Source organism: Labeo rohita, chromosome 14, assembly GCF_022985175.1.
Source record: "Labeo rohita strain BAU-BD-2019 chromosome 14, IGBB_LRoh.1.0, whole genome shotgun sequence".
Classification (NCBI taxonomy): Eukaryota; Metazoa; Chordata; class Actinopteri; order Cypriniformes; family Cyprinidae; genus Labeo; species Labeo rohita.
The window spans coordinates 13,405,188-13,425,546 of record NC_066882.1 but is presented as its reverse complement, the minus strand read 5'-3'; the positions used below and the strand labels follow the sequence as shown (position 1 = coordinate 13,425,546).

Here is a 20,359-nt window from a genome sequence, read left to right as displayed (position 1 = left end):
AGCAGAAACAGTTTTCTTTAACAGAAGCAGAAACTGTTTTTATCTGCTGCATGACCAGAGTTCAGTCTGTTTAAGACTGAGGCGGGCTGAGGATAAAAGGTTACGATGATGTATTCATCATACATTAACGCAAGTTACAGAACAGAGGCACTTAAAAAAGCCAGAAGTCTTTCATGTCACTGAACTGCCTGTCAAATAACAGCATTAAAGAACATAAATTTCTATAAACAAGCAAACTGAAGCAGTATGACTACTGAAAAACTGAGATTAGTAGCTATGTTTTAGCTAAGCTGTTCATTTATGTTACAAGAAAACACCTAAAATCAACGTAAATCATTTTAAATGGAAACTGTAGCCACTGTGGCTGTTTTATTATGTGTCACTAAAGAACTGTAAATGTTTCGATCATAGTTCGATCATAATGTTTTCTTCTGGTTTAAAAAGGGTTTATACATTTTTAGTGCACGTATCTAATTTAATCTCCCATCTTTTATAATATATGTGGGTGAAAACCCAGCCAGTGAGACAAGAAATATATACACATATGCATTTCTGTTTACACAGAAGGAAAGAAATTCTGTAAAGTTCACTACATCTCTATTTGACACATTATAAATTGTGCTATAATATTGTAAAACAATTTTCAACTATGTTTTTTTATCGAAATACGATTATTACAGTATGAAGAAAATACTTTTACTTCAAAATATCACAGTTGTGACCCTGGACCACAAAACCAGTCTTAAGTAGCACGGGTATATTTGTAGCAATAGCCAAAAATATATTGTATGGTCAAAATGATTTTTATTTCATGCCAAAAATCATTAGGATATTAAAGATCATGTTCCATAAAAATATTTTGTAAATTTACTACCGTAAATATATCAAAACTTAATTTTTGATTAGTAATATACATTGGTAAGAATGATTTTCTCAGCATTCAGATTTTTTTTGCACCCTCAGATTCCAGTTTTCAAACAGTTGCATCTCTGCCAAATATTGTCCTATCCTAACAAACCATACATCAACGGAAGGGTTATTTATTCAGCTTTCAGATTATGTATAAATGCAATTGTTTGTGAAATTTACTAGTAATTTCTTAGTGAAAAATGCTTTTTTGCTTATTTTTTAGTGAATAGCAATTATGCAGCAGTGTCAACAATCCCTGTTCATAAATTCAACCTGCTTTCTGTCCATGGCGTTGAACAAAAACAAGGAAGATCGATTAGGAACTCATTTTCTGTTGATTATCATAAAGACGATTGCTCCAGGGAGGCTAAAACACACAAAACTTTTGCCTCTTAAATCTAAACAACAAAGATCCATCCAGAGGACATAATATCTATTACTGTGTCCTCCCAGTGACCGGCCTACAGCCACAGACCCCCAGCTCTCATTTCCACATTAATAGAAGCTAAAAAGCATCTTAAAGCTCCCTGCTTGAAAATTATGAGTAGCCTTCACCATCTCTGTCCCTCCTCGTCCTTCAGCGTTTTTGGAAAACATGTTAATCTATCTGTCACCCTGGAGAAAGGCACCTGTGCAATTAACCTTGCGCATACGTCGCGAACAAAGCCCTGCGTCGAGGAGCCAGGTGCATCTTGGACTTGTTTCCCTCCCGCCACTCTTTGTCAGAGAGATTCCCTTTCACCGCAGCCACTAGAGTGCATTAGCAGCAGTCAACAGTCCTGCCGCTTCCAGCCTCGCACCTGTTATGAGGTGCTGTCTCTCTGGAGGATCTGACACGAGATATGACACCGTGACCTGTCAGCTGGCCTTCTGGAGTGAGAGCACCAAAGCACTCCGAGAGAATGAGCCCGGACTCGGGAGTAATGAAGAAGATGGATGTGGCACCAGACAGGCATTTTGGAGCGTTTTGCTGGAACAGCTTGATGTGAAAACCCACTTATGTCTGTGTGTAATTTAATTAGGGATGCTCACACATCCCCTCCTTGAGTGGGCGCTCCCTCTTCGAGTTCACATAGGCGCCGAGGGGTCTGGGCCTTTAGACAATGAGGAGTGGACAAGGGGACCAATGAGACTGGCGTTTAGAGGTGGCCAGAGCAGATAACTACTCCACCCAGGTTACGTCCGTGGCGACCCTCGTTCGTGGCGGTTGATTGGGAGTAGATGAAAGTGGATCAGATGCGGTGGCTATTTTGCAAGCGTCGCAGAGACAGAAATCTCTAGCCTCTGTGCCCCGGACAGCTGCATGCATGAATAAATAAAGAAACGAAAACAAAAATAAAGTGGATGGATGCTGTATGGCTCTGCATTAGAGGATGTCAGACATGCTTGTTTCGGGAGGAGGAAAATGACAGAGCAGAGAGAAAGGCTAAAGTGTAAACTCCAGGAATAGACTATCATACAGCAGGCCTGGCTTTTGAGAGGCCGAGCTATTTGCATATTCTGCTCACAAGGAGAAATAAAAGATAGCTGAGATCTGTCGTACGTGCTCCACATTTTTCTTGCCATCTTTCCGTATGCTAATGAATCTCCACAGTGGTTTATCAGGTTGGTGATGCTTAGTGATTGTTCCCTGCTCTCCTTGCCATCTGCTTGCTGAGATCACAGACCACATGAGCCAGGCTTATCTGAGAATACACTTCATAAATCATCCGGCGAGTCCGGCACTTACTGTATCTCGTAAGGGACGAGACAAAGAGATCACTGTCTTACTGTAATCCCTATGTATGACAAACAAAACACCTGTGTTTCAAGCACCGTTGTTGTCCTTTCCAAAACCCGTCATTAATTTTCTTCTCTGAGGATTTGGGCTTTGAAAACACGGTGTCCGGGCTCTGCGCGGCGAGCTTAATTATTTTTGAGTGACTGCGGAGTGGCTCTCCTGGTCCGAACTCTTGACGAGGAATTATCAGAATGTAGACCACCCATGGCTGTAAATTAATGACATGCAACAGCGTGAATGTGCGCTCGGAGAGCGGGGAGGGTGCTGGCGGTGGAGGGTTCCTCAGATGTATCCGCTCATTTCTGCTATGACCTGAGGGAGAGTGGGCTAAATTAAGTTAAAGAGGCTTAAAGTGATTAGGACATTTAGTGCTACCCTAATTAGGGATGGCTACACAAAACAGCATTACAAAAAGGAGAAATTTATTTAAGAGGGAAAAAAATGACATATATTTGAAGACGGAAATATTCTCCAAAGGAGATGAAAATGAACATATTATCGTAGAATAATCACAACCTCTCTATCTCTTCATTTCAGAACGTGGAGTCAGACGGGAACACATTAATGGGAATATGGCGGGCTTGCTGGATGTCACCATGACTTACACAGATGCTTATCTCCATAAATCAATGACTTCGCTCCTCGCACGTTAGATATTTAGAGGCGGCTAACGCGTCTCTGGCCAGACTGATGGCAAAATTCGCCATGCTATCATCGCCTTAAGGCACACGGGCATCTGGCTGCTGATACGGCACAAGCTAATATGCGGTTATTTATTAGAATTGATGCACTACAGCAGATAAGCTTGGCGCCCTTGTTGGCGTCTTTCAAGGTAATGACAAAAAAATTCACAATGCCAGCAGTCGCGCGCTCCAAGATTTCCTGAGTGGAATTTGCTTATGCTTGGGAACCAGCGGGCTCTGGGATGTAACGTGGCATTCTTCAAAAGAGGATTGAGCTCCCTGACAGTGGGTGTAAATAACACTGAAGAGCTGATGGGGAGCGCTGATATGCATATAGGACAGACGCTCATTTCTCGGCACCGACACTGAAGCCTGCAGACAGCCCAGATTTAATATGATAGTTAAAATACAGATAATGACATGCCATAGTCGGCTCAGCATTATGCAACGCTACTTATCTGGTCCACTTATTCATAATGACCAACGTGGTAGATGGCATATCTCAATGACTAATTAAAAATCGAAATGATAATTAGAGGAGAGACAGTGGGGTGTGCGGCTTCTTGTGGCTTTCTGTTTGCATCACACAGATTAACATATTCTAAAGTCACGACCTTTATCAGAATTACCTTTCTGCTAGGAGACCTGCACACAGTCACCTGCTGACTGACATATGTGTGTTGTCATTAACGTATATATGTGTGCTTTTTTGAATTATCTTCATCTGAGGGCTATTTTTTAAGCATCAACTACCTTTTTTTAGGTAGTTGCGAAAGTATTCATACCCCCCTTTTTCACTTTTTGTCTTGTTGCTGCTTTATGATAAACTGCTTTAAATTACTTTTTTCCAAATCAATCTACACTCCATACACCATAATGACAAAGCAAAAACAGAATTGTCACAATGTAAAAAAAAATGAAATAAGTACATTGCATAAGTATTCATACCCTTAACTCGATACTTAGCTGAAGCACCTTTACAGCCTCAAGTCTTTTTGGTTATGATGCAACAAGCTTTGCTCATTAGCATTTGGCAATTATCTGCCATTCTTCTCCTCACCTCTTTACCTCTCAAGCTCTGTCACGCTGGTTGGGGGTAGATGCACATTTTCAGGTTTCTCCAGAAATGTTTGATTGGGTTCAAGCCCAGGCTATGGCTAGGCCACTCAAGGACATTCAAGGACATAAAGCTATCTTGCTGTGTGCTTTGGCCCACTGTCCTGTAGGAAGGTGAACCTTCTGCCCAGTGTGAGTTTCTGAATGCTCTGGGCTGGGCTTTCATTAAAGCTATATCAATATTTTGGTGCACTGAGCTTTTCTTCTACTCTGGCGAGTCCCTCTGAGAAATAGCCCCACATCTTGAGTCCGCTACCACCACACTCTACTTGTGAGATGGTACTCTTAAGGAGATAAACAGTGTCTGGTTTCCTTGAAACATGATGCTCGGAATTGAGGTTCATAAGACCAGAGAATCTTGTTTCTCACAGTCTGAGGGCCCTTAAGGTGCTTTTTTGCAAATTCCGAATGTTTTCATGTGTTTTCAAACAATCCTCAGGAGAGGATTGAGTATTGCCAGACCACCATAAAGCCCAGATCGATGGAGTGCTGCATTGATGTTTGTTCTTCTGTAGGTCTCTCCTATCTCCACATATGATCATGGAGCTCATCTAGAGTGACTATCAGATTCTTGGTCACCACTCTAACCAAAGCCCTTCTCCATGAATTGCTCAGTTTGGCCAGGAGGCCAGTTCTAGGAAGAGTCCTGGATGTTTCAAACTTCTTTCATTAAGCACGGAGACTACATGCTTCTGTGAACCTTCAATGAGCAGAACATTTTCTGAACTCATCCCAAGATGTGTGGCTTGATCCTTGTCGGCTGTTAGATATTTTATTGAGAGGTGTGTGCCTTTCCAAATCATGACCATTCAATTGAATTTGTTACAGGTTAACTTCATTTAAAGTGTAGTAACATCTATAATATGCATATATGAATGTTCCTGAGCTAAATTACAACTGTCCCAAATAAGGGTATAAATACTTATGCAATGGAACCATTTAAGTTTTTTTTATTTTTAATAAATCTGCAAATATGTTAAAAAAACATTTTTTTGCTTTGCCATTATAGTGTATGGAGTGTAGACTGATGTGGAAAAAAGTAATTCAAATCAGTTTAAGGCAGCAACGTAATGTGAAAAAAATGAAGGGGTATGAATACTTTCACAAGCCACCGTAATGTGCTGATTTAGTGCTCAAGAAACAGTTGTGGTGCTTAATAATTTGCACTGAAAATAAACCTCAAAAGAACATTTATTTGAAATAGGTTTAAAATTTGAAATGTTTCTTATAAAATCTTGTTTGAGTGAATGATTCAAAGTCTCTTACGAAGTGGACCCAAACGACTTAACAGTGCTCAATAGATTGGAACAGGGCTATTTCGTCTGATTGGTTGTAACAAAGTGTTTCAAATATGTCTGAAAACATCTTACAAAATTCTGTTTGGTGTGATTGTTGGTGGAGAAATTACACTTCACATTTAAAGAATATATAAAGATCCCAAAAAATATAAGTGCAAACAAATTGCTCTACACGCACAAAGAATTAAACTGAACATATCGACTGCCTGTCTGCGACTGAGGGTGCTGAATGGGTTATAGAAAATATTCAGACATAAAGAACAGTATTCATTCTGAAACCCACTGGCAGACAGACCTTACAAAACTGAGCTCAACCACACAGATAATGACAGCTATCATCACATAAAAAATATTCAAAAGAATACACTAATCTTCCTTTTAGCCCTTTAATCCTACACTATTTTTTCTAAACCTTTAAAGGGATCATTTGTACTGTCAGACTGGAAAGTGAAGCTACTTTCTTCCTGACTCTAGCAGATGTGTGCCAGTCTTATTTAACAACATCATTTATTGTACCGTCTGGTTTTTATACGCCGCATGAAAGATGTTATTCATGATGACTCAGCAAGTGACCGCAAACAACAACAACATTCTCCGTTTTCTAACTGACCTAGAGATTTGAAACACCAGCAATGGGGAAAAATGACAGCACAACAAAAATGAGTAGAACTAGCACAAAAATGTCGAAAAGACTTTTAGATGCCAGGAATTGAGCAGAATGAGAGGACAGATTTTCTCCTTCGCCTGTGTCGTGTTTGTTACTGAACTGGCTCGGATGAACAGAATTATTGGACAGGGTCATGTCTCTATTTGTTCTCAGTCAAAACATGTCTCGACTGAGCCAAATTTGTAACATTATATCTGTATAAAAAGACAACAACAGCTGGGTAAACGGTGAGTAGAAAGAGACAAAATAATAAAGGGTTTTGGGCTACACAGAAGCTACACCACTAAAAATATGGCAAGAATGATTTCCTGTGTTTTATGGAGGCCCTTACGCCACGCCTCATTCAGCTCAAACACCACATGTGGCCACAAACACTTGTAGCGACCCGCAACCGTGACCCTGAAACAGCCAGCAGGCTGAGAGACAGCATAGACAGGCGCACAGGAAGTCATATCATCTTTTACTGATGTTTCGCAATGAGCGAGACACCCTGTAAACCCTGTACACAGTTTTATATCCTTCGGCAAAATGGCTGCCCTGCTAGGACAAAACATATTTTCCTAATAAAGACAGAAGGATTAGGTGGATTTAGGCCTATTTTACATCATTCCCCATTTACTTTCAGCGGGTTAAGCAATTTGGTGAATGCTGAACATCTGGTCAGTCTAAGAGAATATGGAAATCCACTTAGAGGAAATTAAAACAAATGGGGGGCCGGGTAATGATTTCATGAGCAATTTCCCATATTAGGATTTCTAATACTTTACAAGAAAAACAGATTTTGCCCCACTTGCCATACACATCAATCAAATGGCACTCAAAATTGCTTGTGGAACCTTGCAAGGACACATTTCCAGACACCGTCTGCGTGACTTTAAAAATACTTTTAAAAAATGGAAATGGTACAGATATTCATTTGCCCAGCTCCGCAGTCCCGTCAAACACATCCTCTTAACCCTAAATGAATTAAACCCTCATTAAAAATGTATCTCATTGTTAATCATGTGCATATGAAGGGCATTAGATATCAATTTGCAAAATGACTTCAAAAATCTCTTTATAGAAATAGTCCTTTGAAAAGGTCTTAAAAACGACTATTAATCAAAAGGTTAGACATAGGTTCTAATGAAAGAGGGCTGTGTGCCAAAAAAAAGGAACTATACGAAGAAAACGAGCAACACAATAGTACTCTCCGAATCTTAAAAACATACATATGCACTTTGGCTAAGCTCACTCATTCTAAAGAAAACCAAAACGATTTTATTTTCTGTTCAGACACCCAACCAAGCTGCTGAATGGTGTTTGATTGCAGTGTTATTGAGTTAATTAATGTTTTCTATGTCTAATAAAGAATACAGGTATTTTTTTTAAACCGCTCACACCCAAACAATCATTGCATGCTTTACTTATTTTAATTTAATATATAAAGAAATAATTTCAAAGAACTGCACTATTCTAATATCCTTCTGTAGGTGATCGAAAACAGCAGGTGAGATCTGTATTCAAGTTTAAGGGAATAACAGACAGATGCTGGTAAGATGGAGCACTTACAGAATATAGCCAAACAAGAAAAACTCAAGAGCCAGAAGGAATTTGTAACAGCTTGCCTTAAAACACAATTATGCATTAACAGACATCAAGATGTATGAATGTTATATAGTCATACTCTACCATCCAAAAGTTTCTGGTGAGTAAGAATATACAAGAAGTTAGTACTTTTATTCATCAAGGACGCACTGAATTGAACAAAAGTGACAGTAAAGATATTTTTAAAAATGCTGTTTTTTTTCAATTCTCTATTCATCAAAGAATCATGAAAAAAAGTATAACGGTTTTGATTAAAATAATTAAAACTAATTAAAATAGCACAACTGTTTGCTACATTAATAATAATAAATATAGCTGCAAGCAGCAATTACGGGGGCAAGCACTAGGTGAGCAAGGCAGCAAGCATCAGAGCAACTAAAGCAATGAGTAACTGAAGCCATTTTAAGATGATTTTAGTCAAAGTCAGTCTGAAGACGATCTGACTCGATTTTGGTTAAAATCGGACGAACGGTCGAGGAGTCACAATGGTATATACAAAATATGTCAAAGCTTTGCAGAAAGATACAGCCTCAGATGTAGTTTGGCATCTTTCCAGCAAATTCGTTGACGTGTTAAAACGAAAACCATTTCGTACATTGACATGAAATCGATAACCATGTTTTGAAAATTTCGTAAAAATCGGACCAACGGTCTAGAAGGAGTTTGAAAAAGTAGGTTTACAACATAAATCAAGATGGCGGACAGGAAGTTCATCCAATTATGGTTCAACCAATTTTGTCCACAAGGTCCCCAAATTTTTTGAGTACTGTCAGGGCATGGTGCCGAAGACACATACCAAGTTTCCTAAAATATAGCATTTTATGATAAAATTCAAAATGGCCAACGCCCAAAATGGCTGACATGGAAAATTGGGTATGGTTCGACTCGGCATTCTGCTCCAAATCCAGATCCAATTTTGTGTGCTTTTTGTCAAATTCGTTGGCGTGTTATTCGACTTAAATTCCATAACTTTTTGTCAGCATGGTCTGAAGATGATTTGTGCAAATTTTGGTGAAAATCAGACAAACCGTCTAGGACAAGTTCGAAAAAGTATTTTTTCGAACTATTAAAAATAGCAACAAAAAACAAAACCTTCGATTTTTACATTTTGGTGTTCATAAACCAAGGAATCAGAGGAAATTTTCCTTCTAGACCATACGGTTCAAAAGTTATTAACATAAAATAACTGAAATTTCAGACAAATGATGGAACTAGAGAGTTAGAGACTCCAAATTTGCTATGGTTAATTTTGAGACTGTCCTCTATCTGTGTGCCAAATTTTATAACTTTCCCGCAAGCAGCTCTATGGGCGGCCATCGACTTCCAGAGTGGAAGAAGAATGGAAGAATAATAAGAATGCTAGCGGATACAATAGGTGCCTTCGCATCTTTGGTGCTTGGCCCCTAATAATAAGATATGTTTCTTAAGAACCATATCTGCAAATTACAATTATTAATGAAGTATCATGTGAAACAGAAGACTGGAATAATGGCTGCTGAAATGCACATAAAACAGCTGCATTGTAATTATTTCAAAAACATTAAAGATCATTTAACCAACCCTGAACGGCAGAACAGTAGTATAGTTTCATATCCATATTTGAATGCAAAAGAAATGCTGATCTGTGCTGAATCATTATATAATGCATCTGAATGTCTACAGAGTCAAATGCACAACGGAACTCACTGACATTCTCTCTCTTTCAATCTAGTGATGACTACAGCAGTTCAATGATAAAAGTCTTTTTATGGGCTCTGACGCTGGGAAAGAGCTAACTAAAGATAAGGTATTCTTACTGCACTAGAGGGTTTGTTATCCACTGTCCTTCCATCTGCATTATTACGAGCTCAGCATTCAATGCGGTCACTTCTTAGGAAACTAGCATGCTTCAGTCATCCTGCGGAAACATGCAGAGTCGAAGTTCTACATGTCATTTTCTCAAATCTAAGGCCACAGTAAAGCGCTGGGCTCAGTGTGACATTTTAAGTTGGAGCTTGAGAAAAAAGCTTTTGGCCAGAGGCAGGAATTTCTGTCTCATTGTAAGGATCAGAATAGCGCAGTGCAGTGAGTACATCGTATCTCTCATGGCAAGAATTTGGCCTGAATTTGCAAGCTGCATCAGACATCTTGACATTTTTTCTTTCTTTTTTAAACTAAACCCACATTGCTTTTCAAACACACAATTTACAAGGCTTATATGCATGTAGATACTGAAATATGGCGCACAGAGGACAATTTGTTCTTCATATCGAACCACTTTTGCTGTAATGCAAACTGAATTAAGCTATTGTCGACATGGCCTCTTTTCATTTCAGAAATAAACTGAGCAAGCTTGCAAAAACTTAATAGTTAACTCTCAACTCCATTTACTAGGCCAAAGGCAATCTGCCAATCCATTATCTGTCTGCTCTACAAAAGCAGTGAACCTGAGATGCTTATCTTTACATGTGACCTACATCTTCTCTGGCAGGGGCCTGTCAGCGTGGCTTCATACTGCTGCCGAGTTGCTCTATACCTTCAGGTAGCAATGCTACAAATGCTCTAGCTAATAAAATTTATCACACAATTTATTCGGCCTGTTTTTTAAATAAATAATGCACATACAGTTTTATGGCCGTTAAAAAATATATCTGGCGTGTAAATTTCCTAAAATCACCCGCCATATGCAGGTGTGACAAAATGTTAGGTTTAGGCTCTTCATACACATAAATGATTTATTTTATGCTTTCTCATAACAGCTGTATTGGTTATCGCTACTGAAATCCCTTCGGTTCCGGCTGGATTTCACACGGGTGTGTTTGGCATTGTAATTACCATCATTGTCGTCAACATTTACTTGACAGATGTCTTCATATTCCTGTCAGTGTTTTCTTAAACTGTGACAGTTACTAAATAAAGACTTTTCATTAAAATATTCTCAGCGAAGTCTAATCTGCCCGTACATTTAGTGCGAGCGAACAGGCGGAGAAGAGTGTGATTTTTCACAGATGAAGTGTGGCCCTGTCCCTCCATCACCATCACCACCCCTGCAGTGCCTAGCACCGTGTGAAATCGTGATCCGGGCTGCAGTCGGGCCCCGGCGGGGCAGTGGTGCCGTACCTTTGTTCATGTCAATCAGCTGTTTCTTCTTCTGCTGTCTCTCTAGTTTCTCTCGCTCAGCTTTCTCCTTTGCCAGCTTGGCTCTCTTGATCTTCTCCTCCATCTCTCTCTTCTTGTGATTCTCCCGCACAGCATCCTGAAGTGTCAGAAAGAGAGAGACAATGAAATTAGAGGGCAAATCAGAAGACTGCGGAATAGAGGGGAAAAGAAAGAAAATTCCAGCACAGTTACATCACTGAAGAAACCCTATAGACAGCACTTTACAGTGTGGAGTGATACAATGGTGAGTCCATACACAATGAGGATAATGGTTATCTGTGGGCCCACACTGAATCTACACCTGCAGAGCTCCACAGACATCAAACATCTGCCATTTGTAAAGAGGACAATGCCTGAGAACAGTGCCTGACATTTTAACATATTTAGATTAGATTTCAGAATGTACAGTTGAAGTAAAAAATTTATATACACCTTGCAGAATCTGTAAAATGTAAATTATTTTACCAAAGTTAAAGGGATCATACAAAATGCATGTTTTTTTTTTTATTTAGAACTGACCTGAATAAGATATTTGACATAAGAAAATAATAGTTGAATTTATAAAAATGACCCTGTTCAAAAGCCTACACACACTTGATTCTTAATACAGTGTTGTTACCTGTATGATGCACAGCTTTTTTTGTTTAGTGATAGTTGTTCATGAGTCTCTTGTTTGTCCTGAACAGTTAAACTCCCCACTGTTCTTCAGAAACGTCCTTCAGGTTCCACAGATTCTTTGGTTTTTCAGCATTTTTGTGTATTTGAACCCTTTTCAACAATGACTGTATGTTTTTGAGATCTATCTTTTCACACTGAGGAAAACTGAGGGACTCATATGCAATTATTACAGAAGGTTCAAACGCTCACTGATGCTCCAGAAGGAAAAATGGTGCATTAAGAGACAGGGGTGTAAACTTTTGAACAGAATGAGGATGTGTAAATATTTCTTATTTTGCCTAAATATCATATTTATTTTTCATTTAATACTGCCCTTTAGAAGCTACAGAAGATACTTACATGTTCCCCAGAAGACAAAATAAGTTAAATTTACCCTGAAATTAAAAAAAATTCACCCCCCAGCTCTTAATGCATAATTTTTCCCTCTGGAGCATCAGTGAGCATTCGAACCTTCTGTAATATTTGCAGTCCCTCAGATGTCCTCAATATGAAAAGATGGATCTCTTTGGAGTCATTGTCGGAAAGGGTTCAAATACACAAAAATGCTGAAAACCCCAAAAATTTGTGGGACATGAAGGATTGTTCTGAAGGTTAACTGTTAAGGACAAACAAGGAACTCATAAGCAACTGCCATTAAACAAAACAAAACAAAAAACACAGCTGTGGATCATTCAGAATCAAGTGTATGTAAACTTTTGAACAGGGTCATTTTTTTCATAAATTCAACTATTATTTTCTCTTATGGACTATATGTAACATCTTTTATGTGAAAAGATGATCTTATTCAGGTCAGTACTACATAAAAAATAACATGCATTTTGCATGATCCCTCTTATTTTGGTAAAATAATTTACATTTTGCAGATTCTGGTGTATGTAAACTTTTGACTTCAACTGTACATGAAAACAGCACATCACTAAATACATTTTAGGGGAAAACATTTGCTAATTTACTTCAGCACAAAATTAATGAATAACTAACTGAATAAATAAATAAATAAAAATGAATAAATAAATAAAACATTATTTCTAAAAATAAAAAAAGGAAAAACGACTATCATTATTGTATAGACTACATACTTCCCTTCCTAAATTCCAAAATCTGCACTGAAAATGTAAAGAAAGTTCACAGATTTCATCTGTACTTGCTTATCTACTCTTGAACTAAAGGCACACAGTTGCAGCTTTTATGCTTCCAGCGAAAAATAACAATGAATGTTGAGAAAAGGAAGCAGACAGCGATTGTCTAATTGAACATCAAGATGGCTCCTGATACTGCCGTTGTCCCCACTGAGCTACAATCTCCATACGCATTAATGTGGAAGCAGATAACACAGCGTCCATCCTGGACGTTTCCAGCAACTGAATGCCAGGATGTGGCGGCGGCGGCGACGGTGGCAATGCTGGCGGGGCACCAGCGAGTGGGAGAGAAAGGCCTGTATACAGAGACGTAGAGATATCGTCCTCCTCCTCTCTTCTTCTGTAAATGCCACGGAGGTGTCAGGCGGTATGAAGACGACAAGAGAGCCGGACAGAGACGCTCAGAGGGCACGGAGAAACAGCAGAGAAGAGAGAATAAGCCACTTCTACATAACCTTTCCAGCACAGCAAAGGTCTCTTCACCCCAGGCCTGCACCACTAACCTGACAGGCCTTGCCTTGAAGGCAGGAATGAGTGTTTTGTGTATGCGTATATGTGTGTGTGTCTTGTTCTTTCTTGGTACGATATAATGAGTGTCGACAGTCTGGCCCTTTCAGACTCCCTTAGGGTTTCCGACGTGCATGTCGTGTTCGGTGCTGAGACACAAGGATCATGGGTACAGTGTGGGAGGAGAAAAGTACAGCTCAACATGGTGGTCAATAGCGGTTCCGAGAACAGGAACCCACACGCTCACTGTCGTTTCTTAAAACAACAAGGACAAGGATGAACGAGAGCGAGAGAGAGAGAGAGAGAGAGAGAGATGCACCTGTTCCAAATTTGCATTTTGCTGCAAAAATATAAGTCAGCAATGAATAAACACAATACTTGTTCTAATAAAAAGTAATTGAGTCAGCATGCATATGGCTGTCCTTCAAAGAGTGCGAAACGGAATTCTATATTCATCTATTCATGACACAGAGTGACAACAAACATTAGCATAAACAATTCTTCCTGTTATTGTGATTTCGCATTTTCAAATAGAGTATTATGAAGCCACTGGATTACGGAGCTCCAAAACTGACAGTTCAATCTCAGTCTTGTAATTGAAGATAGCATCAAACTCATTGTCAAGTGTTAGATCCTTAATTGAAAAATCATTTATTCATAGCGACAAAAATAATTCCTGCTGGCAAAAGTTTTTATAAACAAACAAACAATTCTGACTGCAAACACGATTACACAACATAATTATCTTTCTCTCATCAAACATGCAAAAACCCTAATTACCATGGCAACAAACATGTTTTCAACCCCTTTGCCTGATCCCAATTAGCCCGGGGCAGTATTTATGATATTATCAATTTTCTTAATTGTGTTTTAGGTATTAGGAAGCTTTACATGAGATAAACAACACCCAGAGGGACTGCTTTTGAATATCATTCTCATAGTGCAAAACGTTGGCGCTACTGACTACAAAGGACAGAATCGCATTAGCATAAAGCAAGAACGATGGTGGGATGTGTACGCTTTGCATGCAGCACGTATGTTTGTTTAAGAGAATCAAACGTGCAATTTAGACCATGATCATGTTCTTGCTCGCGGACGGCCCTGAAAAGCATTCATCCGAGCTGCGTGGTCTCACAGAAATTTGTTTCTCGTGGTCACAGTGCCTCTGACTGTTGCAAATTCAAATCGCATCCCCATCGGTCCTCCCTGGCAGGGAAAGCTGATATCTCACGGCTGCAGATACGCTCTATGCAAACGAAAGGTAAAGGTTAGTTTCAAAAAAAGATAGAAGTAAACAGGAAGGATTGAAATCCACACGAAGTCCTGTGGTTGTCAGCGGTGGCCACCAATCAATACGTTAAGGCAAATTAGGCCGGCTAATTGTGTTTGCACACTAAATAATCCAAAGTCATTAAGAAAGCTGATTACAGGGGAAAAAGTCTTCCTTAAAACTCTTTTGGTTAATTAGAGTATTCAGAATGGGTTATTTAAAAATGAGAGAGCTCAATCTGTCTCTCTCTAAAAGGACGATGTTTTTAAAAACATCATTTATTCACATTCATGCCTTTTCAAACCTGTACAAAAAACACAGACTTTAATTGTCTTGTGTTCTGCCGAAGAAATAAAGTCATACAAGTTTGGAACGATATGAGGGGTGAAAAAATGATGACAGAATCGAATGCGTTTTCCTTTCATTTTTGGGCAAATTATCTTTTTAAAACGCAAACGCACAAACCGTGGAAGGATTTGATCAAATTTGCAGTTGGATGAATCACCAACTAGATCTGCTAATACGAAAGATGATAATAAACAAGCAATTTACTTCTAACACCAATCAACACGACGTAACCTCTCGGGAAAAGTGCATTTTATGGAAAAACGCTGTTTGTAGATTGGTAAGGCGACGCTCGGCGGGCTGCTGTCCACAGTAGTGTTTGCACTACTCTAGGAGAGGGATTGCTGCGGAATTGAATTTGCCAATATGGACTCCATCTACCCCGGGTGTGTTTATGCATGCTGGCAAGCACAGGATAGGATGGTGTCCTTCCAGGCAGCCACTGAGGACTAGATGTCTTTGTAAATATATTCGCTGGGTACATGTGCAGCGGAGTGACACTAAGGAAGCGCGCTCTTGCTGCAATCCTGCGTTGTGGATGTGGCTTTGTAGTCTCTCCTGTTTGCCCAGCCTCAGAATAGAATATCTGAATAGCCTCGTCGCACGCTCGCTGACAAAAAAGGGCGGCTCATTTCACAGCCAGGGTCTCTGTATTTCATATTCAATATTTTGGGGTTGGAACCGTCATATATGTATTGCCCTACATGCTGTGCATACACACTTGGCTTCCGGAAAGGGAAAAGTAGGAGAGCGAGAAAAAATGCAGGACAAAAATCCACACCACAGATGGGCCTATTTGGCCAACACTAAATCTACAGTAACTGAAGCACATTTGATGATATTTGAGTTATTTATTTATTTATTGGATCATATCCCCCATTAGTTTTCAACAGGCTGTGAGAGGCCTACAAAATTGCCAAGAGTGAAAAGTGGCCGACGTTGTGTGTGTGTTGACTCAAATATTAGACTAATCTGACAGGACACTCCATTGGGTTTAACTGCGATCACTGTGGTGGAAATGAAAAAGAAGCAGTGATGACGTCACACTGCATCACAATCATTACCATTATTCCCAGGGCTGACATAATAGATAAAGCCAATGGCCCTCGACAGCTGTTTTGTGCAAGCGGCACGTATTCGCGCACACATGTGCGCTCTATTGATTAGTTGAGTCACACTTGTCGTGCACCATCACTGTGGCTCAACCTCTGCTGACTTTATTGGTGTAATCAGTGGCTCACTCAATTAACAAGTGAGACTGTTAGTTCATCACCATCTGCTGCGCTTTGATAAGGCATTAATATACTGATATTCATCCACAGCCGCTAGTCAGGATTACATACAAGACGAAGACGCAGTGGGAGTTTCTCTCTCTCCCTAGCTCAAATCTGGCAACGCACTGGATAAATTGATGGGGCGATCTAAAACAAAATTCACATGCTGAAATCAAATTTCATTTCTATTGACCCTGAAAAGAAATACAGCTAATGGATTCTCTTATCTGAGTGTGCGCGCTTCATGAGAACTGGCAGGCGGGGCTTTTTTTAGTCCTTCCAAATGGATGTGTCACTCAGGCAATTTAACATACAGCAATATGGGTCATTTTTGAGGATAAATGTTGATAAAACTACGAGGTGCCATAAATATGCTATGGTGGAATGCATATTATGCGTACTCTATCATGAATATAAATCTCTTTAATAACCTTTCTCTTTCCCAAAGAGTCACAAAGTACATTTGCAAATATGTGGCTAACATCATGTCATAATCGGACGTGATGTGACAATTATTTATGAGCGGAAGGATTTTAAACCAATGGGATTTCACAGTGGGTGGGGCTTCGAAGCAAAACCAAGCGAACTACTGTACAAAATGCTTGTCAGTCTATCACATTATGCCTGGTTATGACAAAAAATAACATTTCCAGAATAAACGACAAGAGCCGTCGGCTCTTACTAATGCATTATAAGCTCAGTTGGCCTTCTGGAATTTTTACATAAAAGAACGAAAGGAGGAGTAAAACGCCACAAAGGGAATGTTCATGGTGCCACTGGACATCCAGCCACGTTTGTGTTCTCCACCAGCTTTGCTCTTCCCAGCATTGAAGGCTAAATCAGTGATAACTTATTCATAAAGAGCTATTCGCTTGAGAGAATAATTTATTTTCATAGATGCCCCTTTTACAGCCGTTCAACGCTGCATCCTGGAGGGAGCGCCGTGTCATGTGTTGCTAGACTTTGATCAGGGTGAATGAAAGTTGGTTTTTAGATATGCTTGTGAGAGAGGGGTGAGAGAGAAGCCACAGACAAGGAGACCTTGCCATTCACTGTAATGGGTTTTGAAGACTTTGAGCATACCTTCTGGACATCGTGTTATCCTTTTTTTTCTGCTGGAGGGGAGATAAAATATAGGCAGAAGCAGAAGAAATGAAGGAACACTTAAATTTATGTGTAAAAAAAAATCTCCAGAGACTGCTTTGTGCGGACGCATTCTGCCCTCTTCCTCAAGAACATAATAAGGTTCCATTTACAAATCAAAATTACCCACATCCCAGGGTGCCCTTACCAAAGTGAAGCTAAAAACACTGTAAATGTTCTTTGAACTGGACTGCAAATGGACTTTTTCGTGCAGTGTTCTTTACTCAGTAGAATTGCTCAGCATGGAGGTTTCGTCACGTGCAGTAAACCTTCATGCAAAACATTAAACAGCTTTACAGAAAATGTAATATATATATATATACAGTTGAAGTCAAAAGTTTACATACACCTTGAAGAATCTGCAATATAAGAGGGATCATACAAAATACATTTTTGTTTACTGATTGCTGTTCATGAGTCCCTTGTTTGTCTGAAACAGTTAAACTGCCCGCTGTTCTTCAGAAAAGTCCTTCATGTCCCACAGATTCTTTGGTTTTTCAGCATTTTCTGTGTATTTGAACCCTTTCTAACAATGACTATATGATTTTGAAATCCATCTGTTCACACTGAGGACAACTGAGGGACTCATATGCAACTATTACAGAAGGTTCAAGCTCTTTCTGATGATCCAGAAAGAAAAACAATGCATTAAGAGCTGGGGGGTGAAAACCTTTTGAATTTGAAGATCAGGGTAAATTTAACTTATTTTGTCTTCTGGGGAACATATCTTCTGTAGCTTCTGAAGGGCAGCACTATATGGAAAAAATATGATATTTAGGCAAAATAAGAAAAATTTACACATCCTCATTCCGTTCAAAAGTTTACACCCTTGGCTCTTAATGCATAACTTTTGAACTATGAAGCATCAGTGAGCGTTTGAACCTAAAATACACAAAAATTGCTGAAAAACCAAAGAATCTGTGGGGACTGAAGGACTTTGCTGAAGAACAACGGGTAGTTTAATTGTTCAGGGCAAACAAGGGACTCATGAACAACTATCACCAAACAAAAAAAAACAAAAAAAAAAAAAAAAAAAAAAAAACAGCTGTGGATCATTCAGGTAACAACACAACATTAAGAATCAAGTGTATGTAAACTTTTGAACGGGCTAATTTTTATGAATTCAACTATTATTTTTTCTTCTGGACTATATTCAGACATCTTTTTTTTGTGAAATATCTTATTCGGGTCAGTACTAAATAAAAAAATAACATTGCAGATTCTGCAAGCTGTAAATTTTTGACATCAACTGTATAATTGCAATCATTATAAAAGATCAATATTAAAGTATTATAAAATATGTATTTTAAAATTAATATTTTACAAACAAGTTTTAAAACTTGTACGTCAAAACACTCTTTCAGGCAAAAATATGAATAATTAAATAACAAATAAAAAATAAATAACAAATGTACACCCAGCATTCAACAGTCATTTTCTGTAAAGGTTAATATTTTCCATAAAGGTTTCATAAAGTTTCATTTGTATAATCCCTAAGACCCATTTAGATTATAATAAGCAAATACAAGTCAGGCTCTAAGTACCTAAAAAAAAGAAAAATCAATTAGCTGAGAATCTCATATCTTCTTTGTACAGTGAGATGTACTTGAAACGCCTCTCTTGGTTTCACACTCAGTCTGGAAAAATCCCATCCTATCAGCAATAACCTAGTCCTACCTGCCTAAACCCCAAGCAGGGATTTTTTTTTTTTTTTTGGTGACAGGGAGGAGGCGTTGCCTTGATATCCGCCAAATACAGAAGCTAACGAAACTCTGAAAGGATAAGAAGCTTCTGAGACTCTTTTATCTGCATAGGAGCCACTCGTTTGGTAATACATTATACATTCCATTCTCAGCACAGTTTATGTATGCTTTAATCTGTCCAATAAGCCCGTCCTTCCATCTCCTCACCCCTGTGAGGAAAATGTCTTTATCAAAAGTGATAAAATAAGCTAAATCACCACATGCACTGAAGACAAGGCCAGCAGCTTTTACTTAAAACTACTCTTACTGATAAAAACAGTGTATATGTACACAGAAGAGAAAGTGATGAAGTTCGAAAGAGACTTGTGCTTTCACATTCCAAGTGACAGCAGCTGTCAGAACAATCCTAAACTTAATCATACTGCTATCCAGTAACCCTGACCTGTGCTGTCTAGCTGTGGAGAAAGCATTGGAAAAATTAATTAGAATATTATCTGAGTCTTGAAGACTCTTTTGGAAAGCCAGATTTATACACATTAGAGAAAGAACAGGAAATATTCCACTCCCTTCAACCTTGAGAAGTGCAAAGAAGCACTCTGCTCAGGTTGAACCGGTGACGGTGCTGCCGTACTCACCATAAAGAGGTTGCGGAAGTTAGCCAGCTCGCCGAAGAAGTCCTCGATGCTGACGGTGTGGGGGTCGAAGGCGAAGTAACTCCCTAGGCTCTCGTAGAGCTTCTGCATGTTCTTGTGCATGGTGGAGAGCTTCTCGTACTGCTCTCGTGAATGCTTGGAAAAGCCGTGAGAAGGATACGGTTAAGGAAAGACAAGCGGCGCATTGGCGTAGCTATGTTAAAACACATGAACTCTTACAGTGATGGATAAACATCTATAAACAAAGCAACTAGCTGCCCTCCAAATCCTGTTCACAATTCTTCAACAAAGAGGTCACCTACGGAAAATTGAGAAAAAACACTTCTTCCCTGCAGAGGTCAAGCGAAACAAACACAGGCATTCAATAACCTCTCTGTCTAAGTTTGGAGTCATTGGCGCACTGAGCTATTAGCGCCGGTGCAGGAGTGATAGAGGAGCGTTTCATAGTCTGGGGGACTAACACAGATGC

At 39.2% G+C, this 20,359-nt stretch overlaps 1 protein-coding gene across 8 annotated transcripts in view; it reads right to left on the bottom strand.

The window, feature by feature from the left end:
• diaph2 (diaphanous-related formin 2) overlaps positions 1-20,359 on the bottom strand; it is a 494,681-nt gene that overhangs the window by 55,461 nt on the left and 418,861 nt on the right. For all 8 annotated transcript variants that reach the window (XM_051128238.1, XM_051128239.1, XM_051128240.1 and 5 more), the window contains 2 exons: positions 19,873-20,037; positions 11,140-11,275 (listed from right to left, as the gene is read on the bottom strand). In XM_051128238.1, the coding sequence (XP_050984195.1) occupies positions 11,140-11,275; positions 19,873-20,037 (301 nt within the window). The remainder of the gene's footprint in view (positions 1-11,139; positions 11,276-19,872; positions 20,038-20,359) is intronic.